The sequence below is a fragment of the Camponotus vicinus genome, unplaced genomic scaffold (assembly GCF_025532165.1).
Source record: "Camponotus vicinus isolate PSW18456_S1 unplaced genomic scaffold, iyCamVici1.0 SCAF_2, whole genome shotgun sequence".
In the NCBI taxonomy this organism is placed as follows: Eukaryota; Metazoa; Arthropoda; class Insecta; order Hymenoptera; family Formicidae; genus Camponotus; species Camponotus vicinus.
In genome coordinates this window covers 12,392,266-12,411,312 of record NW_028141956.1, presented here as the reverse complement: position 1 = coordinate 12,411,312, position 19,047 = coordinate 12,392,266, and the positions used below count along the sequence as shown (strand labels likewise).

The 19,047-nt window shown below is 34.4% G+C and overlaps 3 protein-coding genes and 1 long non-coding RNA gene across 4 annotated transcripts in view; 2 read left to right on the top strand and 2 right to left on the bottom strand.

The window, feature by feature from the left end:
• Positions 1 to 583: 583 nt before the first annotated feature.
• Positions 584 to 5,174, top strand: LOC145967514 (melanization protease 1-like). The gene is made up of 5 exons (XM_083092499.1): positions 584 to 940; positions 1,232 to 1,407; positions 2,341 to 2,671; positions 2,919 to 3,193; positions 3,678 to 5,174. The coding sequence occupies exons 1-5, from the start codon at positions 889 to 891 to the stop codon at positions 4,026 to 4,028; spliced, it is 1,185 nt and encodes a 394-aa protein (XP_082948625.1). The 5' UTR covers positions 584 to 888; the 3' UTR covers positions 4,029 to 5,174.
• Positions 4,338 to 13,370, bottom strand: LOC145967505 (uncharacterized). Its single transcript, XM_083092476.1, has 11 exons — positions 12,212 to 13,370; positions 11,362 to 11,442; positions 10,730 to 10,942; positions 9,277 to 9,842; positions 8,679 to 8,885; positions 8,287 to 8,445; positions 7,625 to 7,843; positions 6,957 to 7,205; positions 6,239 to 6,361; positions 6,007 to 6,151; positions 4,338 to 5,607 (listed from the first exon to the last, which is right to left on the bottom strand). The coding sequence occupies exons 4-11, from the start codon at positions 9,834 to 9,836 to the stop codon at positions 5,206 to 5,208; spliced, it is 2,064 nt and encodes a 687-aa protein (XP_082948602.1). The 5' UTR covers positions 9,837 to 9,842; positions 10,730 to 10,942; positions 11,362 to 11,442; positions 12,212 to 13,370; the 3' UTR covers positions 4,338 to 5,205.
• LOC145967529 (uncharacterized) overlaps positions 6,204 to 19,047 on the top strand; it is a 14,596-nt gene continuing 1,752 nt past the window's right edge. Inside the window, exons 1-5 of the long non-coding RNA XR_014437441.1 lie at positions 6,204 to 6,431; positions 6,950 to 7,310; positions 10,775 to 11,013; positions 12,702 to 12,843; positions 13,591 to 13,804. This is a non-coding gene — a long non-coding RNA (uncharacterized LOC145967529). The remainder of the gene's footprint in view (positions 6,432 to 6,949; positions 7,311 to 10,774; positions 11,014 to 12,701; positions 12,844 to 13,590; positions 13,805 to 19,047) is intronic.
• Positions 13,505 to 19,047, bottom strand: part of LOC145966402 (uncharacterized) — a 12,340-nt gene continuing 6,797 nt past the window's right edge. Inside the window, exons 7-13 of the mRNA XM_083090454.1 lie at positions 17,842 to 18,027; positions 17,480 to 17,781; positions 16,944 to 17,126; positions 16,454 to 16,739; positions 15,867 to 16,244; positions 14,154 to 15,656; positions 13,505 to 13,787 (exon numbers count right to left, since the gene is read on the bottom strand). Of these exons, the coding sequence (XP_082946580.1) occupies positions 13,725 to 13,787; positions 14,154 to 15,656; positions 15,867 to 16,244; positions 16,454 to 16,739; positions 16,944 to 17,126; positions 17,480 to 17,781; positions 17,842 to 18,027 (2,901 nt within the window). The 3' untranslated portion in view covers positions 13,505 to 13,724. The remainder of the gene's footprint in view (positions 13,788 to 14,153; positions 15,657 to 15,866; positions 16,245 to 16,453; positions 16,740 to 16,943; positions 17,127 to 17,479; positions 17,782 to 17,841; positions 18,028 to 19,047) is intronic.

The following is a 19,047-nucleotide window of genomic DNA, read 5'->3' as shown; positions in this document are numbered from 1 at the left end:
TCGACAAATTATGGCAATTAATTAAGAGATCATCAAATTCATATGAATACATATATCCGACTTTCTATAATTTAGAATCAAAACTTCAATGATAACACAATTCTCGAAATTATATTAATATTAAGATAATTTACACATTTACAATTTTCAAAATTTTAAAGTAAATAAAATATATAATATAATATAAATAATAAGTAATATATCGTGTAAAAAATAAACAATTGCCACAATTTTTTGAATTGAAATCACCAAGTTTTTCCTAATCAAAAATCTCTTCAAATTTATTCGAAAATATAAATTCCCTCTCATTAACATAATATTACTATCTTGAATAAAATGCCAACAGCACTAATAGCAGTGCAACGTCAATTTGTGGCAGCAAGTTCGAACCTTGATAAGAATAAAAGGGACAATGATGGAATTTATCAAGAAAAGCTCGGGCGTTTCCAACTTCCGCGAAATCATGCAAACCGTAAACCGCGATACAACTCTCTATCGACAGCGAATCACGATCGACGTTCATCAGGACAATCGTCCCCACCAGTTTTCACTCTCCAACAGATTTATTAGACTCAGCAGGTAGCGGAGGAACTTAGTCGCTCACTACTCTCGCGGACGCATCCATGAGAGTTGGTTCCAATCGATTCCGAATTGATTTGATTACGCGACTTGGTGACAATCTCGAGGCTATAGATTAGTGCAAAGTGAGTGGGACTATCGCATTCTCTAACACGGAATGCGAGTTTTCTATTCAAAGAGCATCCAGCGATAACCTTGGGAGCGAAACGGAAAATCTCTGCCTTGCTTCGATCTGTGAAAAAAAGAAAAAGAGAGACGGATTTGTAGGAAGAATAATAGCTGCAAGAATTAAATACTACAGAAATAATCATGAAATCCATCGGATTGTTCGTTCTTATCGCTATAACAATTACCAATGCACGTGAGTAATTTTTTATACGTTGCTTTGAAAAGAGTTTTAATCGATTTTTTCTTTTTTTAAATAAGGAACTAATTCCTGAATATATCTCGTATCAGCAGTATACATTTGATTAAATGCATCTCTAATTTCGATTTATATTAATTATCTAATTTGAAATATTAGAAATTATATATTTTTTAGTACATATATATCTGAAAATATATCTTCTAAATAAAGTCTAAGTTTCATGTTTAAAAAAATGTTATATTTAATTAAAAAATTCTTGAATAATAGGAAGAATTATTTTTGCAGAGGAGCATCAATGCTCCGATAGCCGCGCCACTTGCATCAATATTCGTAATTGTGCCAATATTATAAGTATTCTGAGGGATAGTCCGAGACCACTTTCGGTAGAAGTTTTGCAAATGCTCAGAGATGCTCAATGCGGCTTCCAGGGCAATGACCCGATGGTTTGTTGTGTGAACCAGGTAATGATTCTATTAAATTAATTTATTAAACGTGTCAAATAAAGTATGATCAATTTAAAATAAAATAGTTGACTTGTAATAAATTGGAAAAAAAGTAGAACGAATAAAGATATCATTGGGTAGCCATAATTACAGGCAAAATATACATTTCGTGCGAATAAATTATTGCATAAATTAATTTTGTGATGAACTAATGAGATTTAGAAGCCTTCGTCCGCTTTTGATTTATTGTTCTCTTTTACGATATTTAATATTTGATTTCTCTTTAATGATATTGATTTTTTTATAAATTGATGATATATTAGCAAATGATTAAACGAACTTCTCTTAATCGAGCGTCAAAAATGTTGACATATTTTATCAGAAGTATTAATGCGTTTCGAATGAGTCTCTATCATTCCATTTTTCACACACACATACATCTATGGCACATTAAATTACATATATACCGTTGCGTTGTGGCATTATTAATGTGACGATGTCATCGTTCCACAAGCCGAGTTTGATAGTCTTCTAAAATAACGCAGAAACAGGTTTCTTCGACCTCGACTTTCCGTTTTATATCCTTATCACGTTGTATTAGTAGGGGATTCTCCCGTTTAATCCATTCGTCGGAGTGAATAGTTCTATTAATATTCCGCGCAAAAATGAACTATAAATAAAATTGAAGACTGAAGAAGGATTCTCCAAATGATAATAAACTAAAGAAATTTTTACGCTCTTTTCATTTTTGAAGAAATCTAAAACTTCCGATAAAGCTTCCTGAATCGCAAAATTATTGATCACAACGTAAAATAGACGAGAATGTATGATCGACATTGATAAATAAATTAATAAAATAAATTAAAATAAATGCGTTAATTAAAATAAATTAAATTTAAACATATCGTGTATCTCTGTTTATTATTTATAACATTAAATATTAAATTTTAGCAGCAAACTTTAGTACAAGTACAAACACAACCGACAACATCAACTACAACAACGATGAAACCCACAGAGACACAGGACATCGGCGGCGTTTCGCTTCCGCCAGATGTTACGAATCATCCGAACTTGCGTCTATTGGATCACCAAATATGCGGACCTATCATCCAGCCGAAGGTGATCGGTGGTAACAAGACCGGAGTCTTCGAGTATCCATGGATGGCATTAATCGCATACGATACTGGAAGATCGACTCCGGAGTTCCGTTGCGGCGGCACAATCATTTCCAAACGATATATCCTCACCGCTGCTCATTGCGTTACTCAACTTCCACCAGGTAAAGAGAGAAACTTTTATAAAAAAAAAATACAATTTTTATAAACTAAACATTTATAAAAAAAATTAATTTAGATAATAAAATTCAATTTAAAAAAATTTAATTTAAAATAAATAAAATTTTTATTTTATTTATTTTCCGAAAAAAATATTTAAAACTGTTTATTATCCTCGAAGTGGACATGTATTCGTTTCTTATTTATAATCAACGCAATTTTTTATTAACGATCAAAACTGTTACATTTCAGATATCAGATCAGTAAAAGGCGTCAGGGTAGGAGATCACGATATAAGCAAGGAACGTGATTGCGATTACGACGAGAACGGACTTGAGGTCGCGTGCGCAGAGAGATATCAGGATTTCGCTGTGGAAAGTTTCTATTTTCATCCCGATTATACGCGAACGAAATTACAAAATGATATCGCGATTATTAAACTGAACGACTCTATAGACTTTAGGCCTCTGAGTGTCAAACCTATTTGCTTGCCATTCGGCTCTGCGACAAGACTAGACCAGAAAAAGGTGAGAAAGTTTTTGATACATTTGCTTATCCATAAGCATATCAAATTGAAATCGAATCGAATTTAAAAGTCTTTTACTTTCTTCATTATTCTGAAATTCCATACATTGATAGTCTTTTTTATTCATCTTTGTATCTAATTAGCACGTACAACTTCTCTAATTAGACTGGAAAAATTAAAAAAAAAAGAAGTTATGTACATTCATTTTGTTCCAAATCTACTTATCACTCGATATTTATGATTACAAACAATAAAAATAATATTTACTAAATAATATACAGGAAGAAAATATATCTCAAATTAAAATAAAATTCAAAGTCAAATTAAAATCCTCCATTGATTTTTTTTAGAAAAAAGCAAATCTTTTCTTTTCTTCTACACAAATTTGTTCCAATTCGGAAATTTATTTCTCTACTTTTTCGAAAGAATCGATTCTCTCTCTCTTCCAATTTCACACATCGAATCTTCTCGTTTCTGATCGATAGATGGTAGTGACCGGCTGGGGTGCGACGGAATCGGGCCCGCGCAGTCAGGATCTTCTCCAGGCGAAGCTGCCGCTGGTGACCAACGAGCGGTGCAAAGATGTGTACAAGCGGTCGACGCAGATCTGGTACAAGCAATTGTGCGCCGGTGGTTTGCGCGACGTGGATTCCTGCTTCGGTGACAGTGGCGGGCCTCTGCAAGCCTTCGGTCTGTACAATGGCAACACAATACGCACCATTCAACATGGCGTGGTCAGTTACGGGGTGAAGGAGTGCGGTACCGCGGGCATCCCGGGAGTCTACACCAGGGTCGCTTATTACATGGACTGGATCCTCAACACGATGACGGACTGAGATTGATCGTGATATTTGTTACGTTAAAAATTCATTCCAATAGAAACCATGGACATTGATTCTCTTCCGGTTCTCCGGTCATCCGGAAAACGTGTTTCATCTTATATTTCATCTTATATTTCTGATTCGCCGTCCATGAAATACAATAGTTTGGATCGCGATGAAAACAAAAATTGAAAATCCGTAGGATATACGAGTAGATAAGATTGATTTTGAAAAATTGGCAGGACAAATAAAATTGCATCGATGAGAAGAGGATAAAACTTCAATGCTAAAGAAAGTTAATGTTTAGAAAACATGGACTCTGGATTTCTATTACTTAATATTTTTAAATAATAAAAATAATAATTTTTATTAATTGTTTTTTATTTATTATTTTATTTTTTTTATAATTAAAAGATTATCTTACTATCGGTGCAATTTTATTCCATTAGAATCTCGTGAAATTTTGACTTAAGTTAAGATAATTCAAGATATGCTATACTTTTCGAGTGATGAGTGACTTGAATGAAAAGAAAGAAGAGTGAGAGAGAGAGAGAGAGAGAGAGAGAGAGAGAGGGAGAGGGAGAGACAAAGAGAAGTTCTCTAATTATTAGAGAGTAATAGACATTTTATTTTTCGTGCTGAACTGATATGCATAATTATGACTTATGTGTGAATATGTCATGTTGTTTGTACTCTTTATAATATATATTTTTTTTCATAAAAAAATGTGTTGCTTATATTCTGTGAAATGCAATTCTCAACTAACCACAATGACATCAGACTTTTCAAAATTATCACTTTCATTTTTATTCCAAATGATCTTTTTTCGATCGACTTAGAATCATTTTATCTTTCATGATATTAGATATTTAACCATAAATTATCAATAATTTATGAATTTTTACAAACAATTGTAAATAAAAAAAGTATATTTAAAAAAGTGCAAAATTTAAAAGATATATATTATAATAATGCAAAATTGATAAGCATATTAAGAATAGATAAATTATCATCCTCTGCTTAATTTTAATCGAATTTTTAATTCAAAAAGCTGAGGTATATAATTTCATTATGTATATTATTACCTATATATTATAATGAATCAAATATATTGAATTTAAAATTCAGAATATCTTCAGAAGAATAAAGATATCAATTTAATTTGCTCTTCGGCGATGACCTTGTCATCCTTTTATAATGCATCTTCGTGTTCCTCGCTGCGAGATCGCTCGTCGCTGCTCGTCGACTTCTCGTTACGATCCTCGATCAGTTCCGCAGTTTCGTTGATCGATACCTTAAGTGGGCCACGATCGGCCTTCCTCTTCGACGTCGAGCCTTCCGACTTGGCTGCTGATTTATCGGAGGAACCATGCGATGACTTCGATGACGATTGGCTTGAAGAGATTAGAGTACCGGAAGAGCTGGTCAACGATCCTGAATTCGGTCTATAGTTGCTAACAAAGCTCATGTACGAATCTAGACTGCTCGACATGGGCCTCTTCAGCGATTGCTTTTTCTTTTTCTTCTTCTTGCGGACGTTGACGTTCTTCGGTGAAGTTTTTTGTTGTTGCGCCATCGCAAGTGACTGGAAACTCTGTAAAGTTCATCGCATAAAGCGTAGTTTACACGACGTTTCTGGAGAATCTGTAAGTTCTATAAATGTCTTACAAACGTATAATCGATACTATTATTAAATTATTATTTCTTATTATTTTTCGTTATAAATTGCACGAATGTTATTAATTAAAAAATATATTTTTTTTCCTCTTATTTTATGTCAAATTTAATATAATAACAAAGTAATTAATAATATACTAATATTATTCTTCCTGAATGAAGGATGCTAATGCGCGCAAAACACAAATTGAAATATTGTCTGCGTAAAATATGTTTCCTTGACGGAGAAGATAACGTAATTGATGAATATTTTATTTATTTCCTTGATCCGGGAAGTAAAATCTCTGTAATGACGTTCGCAAAGAGCTCATTATACCTGGGAATGCCGTTCGAATAGAGTCGGTATTTGCGTCACGCGATCCAGCATCATTTCCATCTGCAGACGATGACGCTCGGCCTGCTCCCTCGCCTCGTCCCGACGAAGAGACGACCGTATATCCAGGTCCCTGTCGTGCTCGTGCCTTGTTTACGCGTTTATTGCATCAATGCCCGATCGTGAAAGTTATGGGATGAGATCTATACGGATCTATAGATTCGATTCTGCGTACCTAGCGGCAGACCTCAGGGCTCTCCACGCGGGTTTCCGGCCGATCAGCGTCTCCCTGAGCTTCAGTATCTGCTCCCGTCGTTTCTCCTCCATTCGTTCCCGTATCTCGCGCTCCAGTTTCTCTCTGCGACGAGTTTGCGATCGTCATTTACGCGTGTGAATTCCCCTCTGATTGAAGCAATCAGAAATATGCGGTCGGTATTTGAAAAATTAAACTTACAGATTCGGAAAAAATTTTATCGCAAGTTTCTGTGTTTCTATTACGTCAAAATAATACCTCTGCTTTTTGCGTATACGCAGAATTATGAAGAATTGCTCTACTTATCAATAATTTTCCTCAAAAAATTCTTTTAAACGGTATTCTTGTGTGTGTGTTTTTAATAATTTATTTCCTTATTTATTCCTAAATTAAAATCAGGAAATTTTATCAAAATAAAACCTATTTAAAATTAATCGAGAAATAATATGTGTATTCCTTATTTAATCGTCTCTTGAAACATAAATCATTCATGTAATTCAATCAAGATAGTTAATTATTCACGATGTAATTAATTCACAATTAATTAATTTTTAACATCCTGACAACGAAAGACAACCTTTTCTTTTTTTTTCATTAATCTTCCACAATATCCTAAAATTAATTTTTCCCTCGATATCTCTTCATCTAATATTAATCTTATCTAATGTATATTTTTTTCTATCGAATGCACAGATCGTACCGTGAAGCCTGACATCTCAGGATCGCGGCTAGATTGTTTCCACGCGAGGACATCATGGACGTCATTGCGGATCTGGTTCCATCGGACATTGTCGTCGTCGTCGGAATCATCGACTCGTCGTCGTCCTTGTTGGACGCTATGTCCTGCAAATGTGCACACGCGGACTTGACACGCTCGCGTCTCGCCATCGACGGCGGCAAGGAAGAGGACTTCAGCAACTCGGCGGCTCTCACCCTTTTCTTTAGCTGTCTGGAATCGCGCGCGGAATTTTTACAATCTGAATCTAATCGTCTTTAACTCTCTTCGAGGAATCCTCAAGTGATCCTGCTAAGCAATTTAAGCTTCTTCAAAAAGGTACATTTTAAATAATTCCAAATCGCCCAAACTGTTTGAATCTTGTAACTATTTTTATTCGTTTGTAAATCAAAGATAATACGTAGATATCTACCTGAGAGGATAGGCAATATTTTCCGGACATTCGATTTAAATAACGGGGCTATTTTGCCTTTTTCGCGATGTTTGTATTTTCGAGAAAAAAAGAAAGGGAGGAAGAGAGTGAGAAAAAGAAGAACGCGAGATGCAATAGAGATGCGCGTAAAAATGTCCATTTAATTTTTTTGCTGAATAAAAAATAATAAGAAATTCGGCAAAACGGTCGAACAGCTGACCTGTAATATTCGTCCTCGAGCATGCGATCGTAAACTTCGGTGCCGAACAAGTTTCTTGGCACCGGTTTGGCCTTGAAGCGCGAGGAACTGCTTTTGCTGGAGCGGAGCTCGGGACTAGACCTCGCCAGGGATCGCCAGGCACGACGATCGCACTCCAGCTTGAAAGGTCGCATCTGTGACAGTAGATTCAGAGTACTCTCCTCGCGTACGATGCGACTCCTAGAAATCAGAAAGCATGACACTTTGGTTCCTATCAATCAAACATTCATTGTTTCATTCACATCAAGCATAAATTAATTTATTTTAATTTAAAACTATAATAGATCGATTTATTATATTGGTGTATTTGAGAAAATACATCTGAAAAAATAGGAATCGTGGAAATTTTTTTTTAATGGTGAATCCGTATTATATTTTAGGAGATAGAATGAGTTATAAATCAGCGATTAACCTTAACCTACTTGAGAATTAAAATGAAGAAAAAATATATATAAATATACTTTACGAATTATATATACAAAATATAAAAATATTAAAGTATATAATTAAATTTTCAGAATTAAAAAGAGTTGACAAAATAAGTACGATATTAATCCGAGGAATATTAAAATGTTATGCATTCTTTTGTCCACATTACAAAATAATAGTGTTACATGGCTGACCTTTCCTCTTTCTCGGCCATCAATTTGTCATAAAGCGGTATTTTAGACGTGATAGGAATCGGCCTGACTCGTCGTTTCTTTAAAGGACTCTTTTTCGTGTTATCTTGATTCATGCGCTCGGCCGCTTCTATTTCCGTCATATATTTTTCCGCTTCTTCCCTGAAATAGAGTAAGAGCTATTATATCAATTTGTAGTGATATACATATAAATAGGAAACAAAAAATATATTTGAAAAAATAGAAAAATATAAACATGAAAATTAATTAATCTTATATTAATATATATTAATACCAAGACAAAAATGAAATGAAAGCTGCATTTATTAAAAGTTATTTTTAAATATAGATATTTTTAGATATCTCTTAGAAGATTTTGTTATTCGAATACGCACCTCAATGTGAAGCTAAATGGTTTGGGCATGGTAGGATGCCATTCTTTCGAGCTATTAGGTGGTAAGCTCTTCGTCTCGATGCTGTCCTCGCCATCACTATCTACGCTATCGTCGCTCTTTGATCCACTCCATGTACTCCAACTTTTATTTGCCGCGAATATCTCTTTGTTGCGCATTGTCTTCGTCTCCTTGTCCTTGTCTCTGCATCTGAAATCAATATCGATGAGTAATGGTAATCCAATAAAATAATCCGATAAAATAAAAAAATGGTATCGATTTATTTTGAGATTGGGAAAATCTCAAAATAAATCAAATTAGAAGTGTCTAACTAAAATATAACCATGTACATTTTTTTGAAAATTTTAAAGTACATACTTTTTAATGTATAAATTAAATTGACTAAAAAACAGATAAAGTAAGAGAAAGAAAATATAATTATGTAATTATATAATATATTATATTTAAATATAATTATATATATATATATATATATATATATATATATAATTTTTATAAATAATTTATATTAAAAATCCATTTGTACATTGAAATCGTTATCAATTGCTTTCTTTTCATTTTGTAATAATTAATTTATCACCTGTATGTTAGCAAATCTTGATCCTCGGCAAGACCAGCGAAAGTGCCGGATGGAAAAAGTATCGGGCTGCTGGTCCTAGATTCTTCGAGATAGCATTTCTTGCCATTCAATTTAAGTTCACTAGCGATGTCCGGCTTGACATCCTTCGACTTCGAGTTCTCGTTTCTTGTGATCGACAATCGCGACGGCGGCTTTTCCGCCGAATCGTCCAGTGAATTCCTCAAATTCTGAAGAAGCAACCGTTGCTTTCTCCTCAGATACTCGACCCTCTGCTTGAATTGCTCGTTTGACAGATGGTGTATCTGTCCATAGTCCGGTATGCTCTTCATGAATTCCAGAAAGTTCTCCAGGGTATCGCGCGGACTCGATGACTCCGAATCCTCAGCAACGGCAGTCGGTTCGCTTTCGGCAAAGTTGATCTTTTTCACTTTCTCCGATCTTTGGCTCCTCGTCGATGACATTCGAGGACGTTCATACGAGGGAGTTGGTTGTCTGCTGCAAGGATCCACCGGTACCTTCACGCACGAATGGAAGAAGGACGTACCTCTGTGCTCCGTCATGGTTTACTGAATTGTGTACGATATAATATAAATGGTATGTAAATAATACACAGAGTACATTTTCTCTCTTAAATATTAATTAAAATATCGTTATAATATATACGTATTATCAGTAACTTTTGATAAATTTAATTAAAATAAATTTAAAATAATTGTAAATATTTTGAATAAAATAAATTAATTCAATTTAATTCATTTAAATATAACATTGATAAATAAAAAAAGATGTTATTTTTTAAAATTTTATACAGTAAATATTTTAGAGTTACTAATAAATCTGATTGTTGCTTTGTTTAACATATTTCCTACTTAATTTAATCGAATTAATAATCATTCATTAACTTGATTTCTAACTTAATCATTTATTAACTTGAGATTTAACTTGATCATTTATTAACTTGAGATTTAACTTGATAATAATAAGAGAATAATAATAAAATTAATATAACAAATTAAAAACGTAACATAATTTAAATAACTTATCAAATGATAGAATTATAATGTAATGCAATCATACCACAAAGTCATATAGCTACTTATAATCCAAAATAATAAGACGTACTATAAGAATTTATGTGATGTCCAAAAACTCTTGGAAATATAAAACATAAAATTGTGAAAAATGAATTATACTAACTTCCCCAATCAATATGATAATTAAATTTGCAGATTGAGTATATTCATAACTTCACAAAATCTATTAAAAATTATTAAATCATTTAAATGAAGTTAATATATACTCATCTTATTCTCTCTTTTTTTCTATTTACATATGTGTCTTTCATGAATATATATTTTAATTGCTCTTAAAAAGTTAAGAGACATTTTCTCTCATAAGATTTGGAAGTTAAAGATTATTCACTCTCTTTGTGGAGATCTTCGTTATTAATCACCTTTTTTAATTATCATTCGAATCATCAGCCGAATGCGACTTCTAGTTCGATCCTGAAGGGCAGAGGATTCGCGACCAGATGTTGAAAAGAAGATAACGACGTGCTAGCCGCTTCGACGGCCATTACTACCTGCTGACTCGACCAGGAGAATCAATGCAACCTGGCCCGGCGTCGCCGTCGTCATGGTGAAGTCCATGAGGAAGTGCTAACGCCCTGCAACCAGTCCCCACCAAGAAATGAATGGCATGCGAAGTAACTCGATCGATTCGCTTCGAGGGTTCAAGGTAAAACCTTCATAAATGTTATCGTTAGACATATATACAAATATATACAAATATTGTTTTAATCCTTTTATATAATATATTTTTTTTATAACATTAAGTTATTAAAAACATGAGTGACTTGGCAAAATTTTTATATATTTGAAATAATATTCTGAATTAATCAATTATATATTATAATTATTAATCAATTATATATTATAAGTTAAGTATCAAAGATCATACACGTATACAAAATTTCTCAATTAATTAATTTTGATATTCAGTTTAAATTAGTGTTTGACACTAACTTATCTTCATTAAATGCCGGATAAAATTACTTTAATGATTTAATTAATATTAAACCCTTACCTAATTTAAAAATACTTAAAGCTATGATAATAATATTTAATAATACTTCAAGTCTGCTGTTGGCAAGCGGCCGGTGACAAACTGTAACAAATAAATAAGTTACATATATATAAGTTACATATATATGTACCTATATGTATATATGTATATGTATGTACAGGGTATTTAATTTTAATCGCCCCAGGCAAATATTTCGAAAAATATGAAAGATACGGAAAAAGGTTTCAGACAAAAGTTGTTTGGTTCGAAAGGGAACATAAGATAGTGTCATTGGTTTGACCTTGAGTGAACGTGCCAAGGTTATATGGAGTTCAACTTTGTTTTTTTTAATGGAAGCCCGTATTTTTCATTGCATATTCTTGTAGCTTACCTCGAAAGCTTTCCAAAACACTATAATTAAGTTATTTTTCATTAAGTACTTTTCGAGGCTTGAAATAATTTCTTAATTTTACATAAACCGCAAAATATCTAGTAAAATATTTATTTTTCAATTACCTTACCTTAATACTTTTATGTACAAAATAATGAGAGGAATCAATTGGTGTAAAGAAAACACATAATTGTTTCGAAGAAAAATATGAAATTTGCAATTAACAATTACATATTTTTTCTCAAAAACAACTATGTTTTTTCTTTACACCAATTGATTTCTCACATTATTTTTTTGTGCATAAAAGTATTCGTCGATGCGATATATTTTAATACATAATATTGTACAATGGTCGTGAATATTATGTAAAATATAATTTACATTACTAGAAATCGTGACAAACATATTTTGTAATATCCATAATACATATATTGATTTGTTATTCTTGATAGTAAATTGCGAGTAAAAAATTGTACATACTCGTATGTGACACGAGCGGGAATCGCGAAGAGTCCACGTGATAATCGAGACCATCGAAACAGTTGCGATACAAAATGGCGGCTCATAGGAAAGCGGTTCTGTCAACGCTTCGTTTCGTTGCTATTGCAAAAGTGCAAGCATATCCTTCTCGGTGCGACCGCGGTGTCGAGAAAAAGCTATTCAACCGCTATAGAAAATGAAGAAAAAAAACATCATCGATGACGGCATGATTGGTGCGACATTGGCATGCGCTATAGGTTAGCTCCTTTGTTATTGTTGACATTGTATCACATTGTGTCATCGATGTCAAAATGAGAAAAGAGGACGAATCTTCTGATTTTATTAAAAATAATGTTATTAACGATTGACGAAAATTGACGGAATTATACTTGTATTTAGGCATTTTTCTTAAAATGATCTGTTCCTTTAAGTTGCATGTTTTTGTGAAACTTTCTATGCAAAAGAAGTAAAAATGTATATTTATTTCCAGAGAACAATCTCTTGAAGATTGGAAGGCAAGAAAGTCTTGCTATTGGAGAATAGTGCTAAATAAGAATACACTGCAGAAGCAATATACGAGTTGTCGCTTTGAATCAGCAGACTTATACCTTGTTGTCCAGCTTAGGAACATGGTAACACATAGAGGCAGTACGATATTGTCCAGTGCGATCAATGCAGATAGATCCTTAAGCTATTTTATTCCTTTTCTTACTGTCTTTGAATTATTAAATTGTTAAGCTTATCAAATTTATATTAATAATATAATTTTATCTTGTTTTAAATTAATACAAGAGCTAAATTATAACAAGAGATTAATATGTAATAACTTAGTGTTGTATAAAAATTAACACTTTATTTTTGTAATGATGGATATATCGATAAGTGTACCAGAGACAAACAAATGTTTACAATAAATATGCCATAATTAGAAAATAATTGCATCATAGAATCTCTTTTTATTTTAATTTTAATTTTTAATTAAATTTTTATTATTTTTGTTTATTTACGTTATATAATGCGAGAGCTAATCTGATTTTTCCAAACATTTTGACTGTTACATTTGTGCAATCTTCTGTCTTTGCAACTAAATTTAAGTGTTAATAACAATTCTTTCTATGATCTTTTATGTATCTTATTTGTTGAAGATGATTAAGAAGATTGAAATGCTCACTATATATTTTGTTTTAACATAAATAATATTCAAAAAATTCTGCATCATAATTATTGTCTTGACTCTCTTATTGTTAGTCGGTTTTTCTCTTTGTTTAAATTTCTGATTGTACATTTAAGAACCACTTTTATCAGTCTTTTATTGTTCTACATATTACAAAAAAATTGTTAATTCTATTAATTAAATTTAAGTGTGATTTCTTTAATAGATGTGGGACGCGTTCGAACGCTATGATAACGTTCAACGAGCATCACTTATCTGAGGAATTTGCATAGCTGAAAACGATTTGGTGTTGCACACAGTCAACATACAACTTTCTCAGAAAGAGAATGTGACTGTGATTCATGAATCTAGATCATCGATGTAAAACTCCTTAAGACATTGGCCGAATTTGCCTCTGTATAGCTGCAATCAGGAAAACAGTACGCAGCCAGATTACTGATAAGTAGAAAATAAAAAAATAACAGTGCATTTTATATAATGATAAATATGTATATTTATATAAATCATTTTAAAAATACGTGATTCATTAGATCCATAGTTTCTTTGGTTTGCCAGAAATTAGGTCGCTAAGGTTTACATCTCAAGACATTGCTAGTTACTTGGACCTCTTGATTTATCACATTTTGCTACCTTTAATTTTAGACTCTGTTCTGGCAGATCATCCAGTTTCGTTTTTTCAAAACAATTCAAATACTCGACGAGATTGAATATTAGGCAGTGTCAATGTAAATTCACCGTCAGATCTAAATCTCGAGTGATAGTTTCTACCTTGTTCGTCAACCTATCCAGCTTGGTACTGATGTTATACGAGCATCTCTTCAGCTCGGCCGCGAGTTCGTTCAGCTGCTGTTGATTACTCTCGTTGCTGTACATCCTGCTGAGCCTCACATGATTCGATTCATTCGCGGCGACGTTTTGGGGTGGTGGCGCGCCACGAAAAGTCGTTCGTCGCGTTTTCCGCTCGCTGACCAGGCGATATACCGCTCGGATGAGCTCTCGCGGTAGACGCTTCTCGCGCGGATCATTCGGTCGAATATGCAAGGCGCAATGATACGGTGGATGTAGCAACAATGCGCCCCTTCTGCATGCTTGTATTATTTTGCACGCGGGAGTGTAATCGAGAAGCTTGGAGAACAGCATGCTTTCGACGTGAGCTACCAGCTCGGCGCGACGCACCAGTCGATCGAGCCCAGCGCATCTGCGTAACTCCTGGATATCCGATACAGCCAGGCCAACCATTAGATTCATGAGTATCACTGTCACCAGAATAACGAAGCTAAGGAGCATGAGATGCGCCGTGCCAGGATACTTGAGTGGTGTTTTATCGTCGAAGAAAACGTCCTCGAATTCTAGCTCACCAGACATCATAATCACCGTCTTGAGTAGACTGATCAGCGGATTAGTGAAGGATTTGTACTTGTCGTGCAGCACATTGAAGCCGAGAGAGAAGCCGACTATGAGGCAAATATAGGCCGCGAGAAACTTGAAGAAATTGATGGATACTTGGGTAAACATTTGTACGTAGATGCCAAACATGGGAAAACGACCGACAACAATCATCAACTCGATCCAGGCCAACAGAATACCCAGGGCGGCAATGTGATATTGCCATTGATGCGCTGGCGGAATCAGTATGAGGCTGGATGCCACGATCACGCTCCACTGCAGCCAGTTTTCCCAACTTTTAGCATAATAGCAAATACCATGGGCAATCTGGAAAATCTCTTTACTCGCGAGAACGCAGGTAAAACCTAACACAGGCCAGAGGAGGATCTTGCTCAGCTGTTCCATGTGCCATAAATATGTCGCGCCGACGAAACCGGTGAAGAAAGCAACGAAGATTGAGTGAAACATGAGACTGAACAGGAAAAACTTGCGGATACGCAGCCACTTGAGATATAGGAAACTTTCGCACAACGGATGCTTTAACATGTGGCCTTGACCGACCTCTACCAGACAGAGCATCAAGTCCATTTCGCTGCGACCGCCCGGTACCAATGGTCGAAAATCTAATCGCAGTTCACAGTCCACATCGCCCAGCTCGTGATCATGTGGCGAGATTGCTTGATCGAGACGCGTCACAAATCGCGATAACACATCCGGAGTACGGCGTATGATGAAGCTAAGAGCGGTGACGCCGCCCTTAGTACGCGCAGTCACGTCACCTCCTCTTGACAACAACATCACCACTGTATGCGAGCTCTCGTTCAAAGCAGCGATGTGTAGCGGCGTGTAACCGAATTTGTCCGCCTTGTTAACTGCTGCACCTGCCTTTTCAATAAAAAAAGAATCTTGTTAATTCTATCATTACAGTAAAAAATCATTATTTAACATTTTTTATTAAATAAATAGAATTATTTAACTTAATTTGTTAGAAAAATTTCTATTTAAAATGTGACGCGATTAATTTTTTTATTATTTTAATTAAAAAATGGTATTTTACTCTATTCAGTGAGTCAAAAGAATTTTCAATTTACAAACTTGTATTAAAGTCTTGACCAGTTCGCTTCCTCTCAGAGCCTTCGCAACCGCAGCATGTAAAGGGGTGCGTCCTTCATTGTCTTCTGCATTCACTTTTGCACCAGCACTAATCAACATGTCTATCGTCTCTACAGATTGGGCGAGCGTCGCCAAGTGCATCGCCGTCTGACCGCGCGAGTTTCTCGCCTCGCAGGTCGCGCCAGCGTTCAACAGTAACCTAGTGCATTCCGCACTACCCTCCTCGGCCGCCAAGTGTAGAGGCGTCGATCTCGCAATTCCCATTTGTACTCTTACATCTGCGCCGTGACTCAACAGCAACTTGGTGCAATGGACATTGCCCAAACTAATCGCCACATGCAAAGGCGTCTCTGTGTAAACCTGCCGACGTAAATTGTAATTAATTAATCCCAGATATCTTGGAGTCCCTAAAAGATACGTTACTGTGGTGAGAAAGTAATTATTTCTGCATAATTTCTTCTGAATAACAATTGTAGTTTGCCACTTTAATTTTACATCAACGATTTTTGGTTTATAATATTACTTCCCCACTATATTACACAAATTATGGTTTTGTGGTGAAGAAGCACCTGTGGATTATTAGGACAAGCACCTGCTTGCAATAGAGTTTCGACGCAATCCTCAGCGTTGTTCAGCACGGCGTAATGGAGCGGACTTCTGCTGGACAATCCGGCATCCACATCTGCGCCTGCTTTGATCAAGCATTTGACAGTGGCAACGCAACCAGTTGTGGCAGCGCAATGCAATGGAGTGCATTTTTTCCCGAGATCCCATTCATCTGGGTTAGCGCCATGTTTCAATAGCTCCTCCACAATTTTCGTGGACCCGACGCTCGCTGCCAGATGTAACGGCGTTCTGAAGATAGTAAAATGTATAATTTCTAATGATTTATTATAATTACAGACTTGATTGACTAGTCAATCAAAGTGTCTGGTAAACTACAGCTAGTTAGTATAAACTACACCTGTGATAGGTAAATTAGGGTTTTCAAAAGTTCAGCTAATTTTTAGATGGCAAATTTTTTATAATATCTATTTATCATAAATCTATCATATGAACCTTCCATCGTTGTCGCTCGTAAAAACTGGCGCGCCTTTGTCTAACAAAGCTTTGGCTATCTCTACATGACCTAGCCAGCTAGAAATCAGTAGACACGTGTCCGGCCATCCTGCAAGTAACTGTGCTGGAGTCGCAGCAGACGCTGCTCCGTTTTCGTTAGCCAATATAGTTTTTCGCATAAATCTGAACGCAAAGTTTTAAATTAAGTTACAGATTATTACTTCATTACAAACGTATAAAATATTGAATTATAAAGTGTGAAAATATTAAATTTTTTAATTAAAAATTTTATTATTCTACTTATATAAAGTATCTTATTATATATTAAAAATAGAATGATTATCAATGTAGAAATAGAATGATGAATTTTCAACATATGAATAGAAATATATAATATCAAATAGAAATACATATACACATAATAAACTAATAATAAGCATGACAAATTCTATTTTTATTTTTATTTTTATTTTTATTTTATTTATTTATTTTATCTTAATGCAACACACTAAGTTACAGATACAATCATTCCGTACCCATTTGCGAACGTGTGCAACAAGAGCTTGCGATGCCTGCAATCCGCATTTTCGTCGAGAGTCAAACATTGAAATTCTTCCAGAACCTTTTCTAGAGCATCGTCGTGAAGAACAGGAATCAGAGATAGAGCTGCCTCGCCTCCCGGAAGATTCGATAATGCCACCTCGACCTCCTCCTTGCTCCAAGGTTGTTCCTGCGTCATCGACGCGTTTCGGATGGGACACGTGACAGATTCCGAACTGTTCTCGGAGGAAATGCTGCCATTTTCTAACTCGTTCATCCAAATATCCTCACGTTCTTCCTAAATGTAATATATATGAGGACATAGAAGACTTAAAAGATCATCGTTTTTTTTACTGACCTCGTTGTTGATCACGATGGTCGGCGTCTTATTGTTGGCAGTCTCTATCTTCGGTGTTTCTCGCGTCAAACGACTGCCGGAGAATCTCTTGAAGAAGTTCTTTTTACCGAGAATCGACATAGTCACATCTTTCTTTGAATTCGCACTCTTAAAAAAAAAGGTATCCGGGTAAAATAAATTGGCACATACACATTACAATCACATAACGAGTCGTAGAAATTAAATCACTTTGTCATCCTCTACATATCAATAATGACAATCATGCGATTAACGCGCAATAAACGGATTCACAGTATAATTTTTTTAATTAAATGTTGATAATACATGATGATTCGTAAACATCTTGTTAGATCGGTCGTTCGATTAATTTCCTCGGCGTCGAATTGATGACTTCCTGCCGCGCGCTCTTGCTCGCTAACACTGGGCACTTAGTCGACACTGTTCTGGCTCTCCGTATATTCACAGTATATACGCACGTGTTTATAAAACACATGTTATATATTTAGCTTCCATGAATCTCGTATTTCTCTCTCACTCTTCGCATTCTTCCAGCAGCGAAGATAGAAAAGAAGAAAATCCCGACCGCAAATTCTTTTCCTGCGGAACCTTTGCCGGGAACGATGGTCTTATCATTCCGCGTTCATGGTCATTTCATGCACAAATATATACTATGAAATGTTCCGTTTGTCAATGATATCATTTGAAATAGTTATACCAGCGTATATATTTTTTTAAGAAAGATTTTTAATTAATTGAAAGACACGAAAAAATATATTTTAAGAATCCGTTTGTGGTATGACGAAAACGGTTGATTTATTTTCACTTCAAGAAGAGTTAAGAGAAAAGTTAAAGAAAAAGATAATTCGATTAAGATAGAAATGATAATTTTATATATTATTTATATTTTAATACTAAATATATACATACACATATTAATTATTATAATGTAATTATAATGTTTTATACATTTGGAAAGATTTATTTTCTATATAACATGATTTTTTCATAGAAAAATTATAAATCTGAAGAATTAAAAATCTTAAAAAGATAATGTTTTTTTTTTCATTATTTTAGTGATATTAATAATAAGATATTAGTAACATTAAATATTTTTTAATAATTTTTATATAAATATAAATATAAATTTTCAGGTAGAAAAATTAGTAATTTTGACGTCATTTTCATGTAATTTAACATCAAAATGAT

Excerpts from the sequence above, each read along its gene's own strand:
- LOC145967514 (XM_083092499.1), top strand. The coding sequence starts at position 889 with ATGAAATCCATCGGATTGTTCGTTCTTATCGCTATAACAATTACCAAT. Across the intron at positions 941-1,231 it reads TATAACAATTACCAATGCAC|AGGAGCATCAATGCTCCGAT; the intron begins GTGAGTAATTTT and ends TTATTTTTGCAG. Across the intron at positions 1,408-2,340 it reads TGGTTTGTTGTGTGAACCAG|CAGCAAACTTTAGTACAAGT; the intron begins GTAATGATTCTA and ends ATTAAATTTTAG.
- LOC145967505 (XM_083092476.1), bottom strand. The coding sequence starts at position 9,836 with ATGACGGAGCACAGAGGTACGTCCTTCTTCCATTCGTGCGTGAAGGTA. Across the intron at positions 8,886-9,276 it reads CAAGATTTGCTAACATACAG|ATGCAGAGACAAGGACAAGG; the intron begins GTGATAAATTAA and ends TATTGATTTCAG. Across the intron at positions 5,608-6,006 it reads TATTCGAACGGCATTCCCAG|AGTTTCCAGTCACTTGCGAT; the intron begins GTATAATGAGCT and ends TGAACTTTACAG.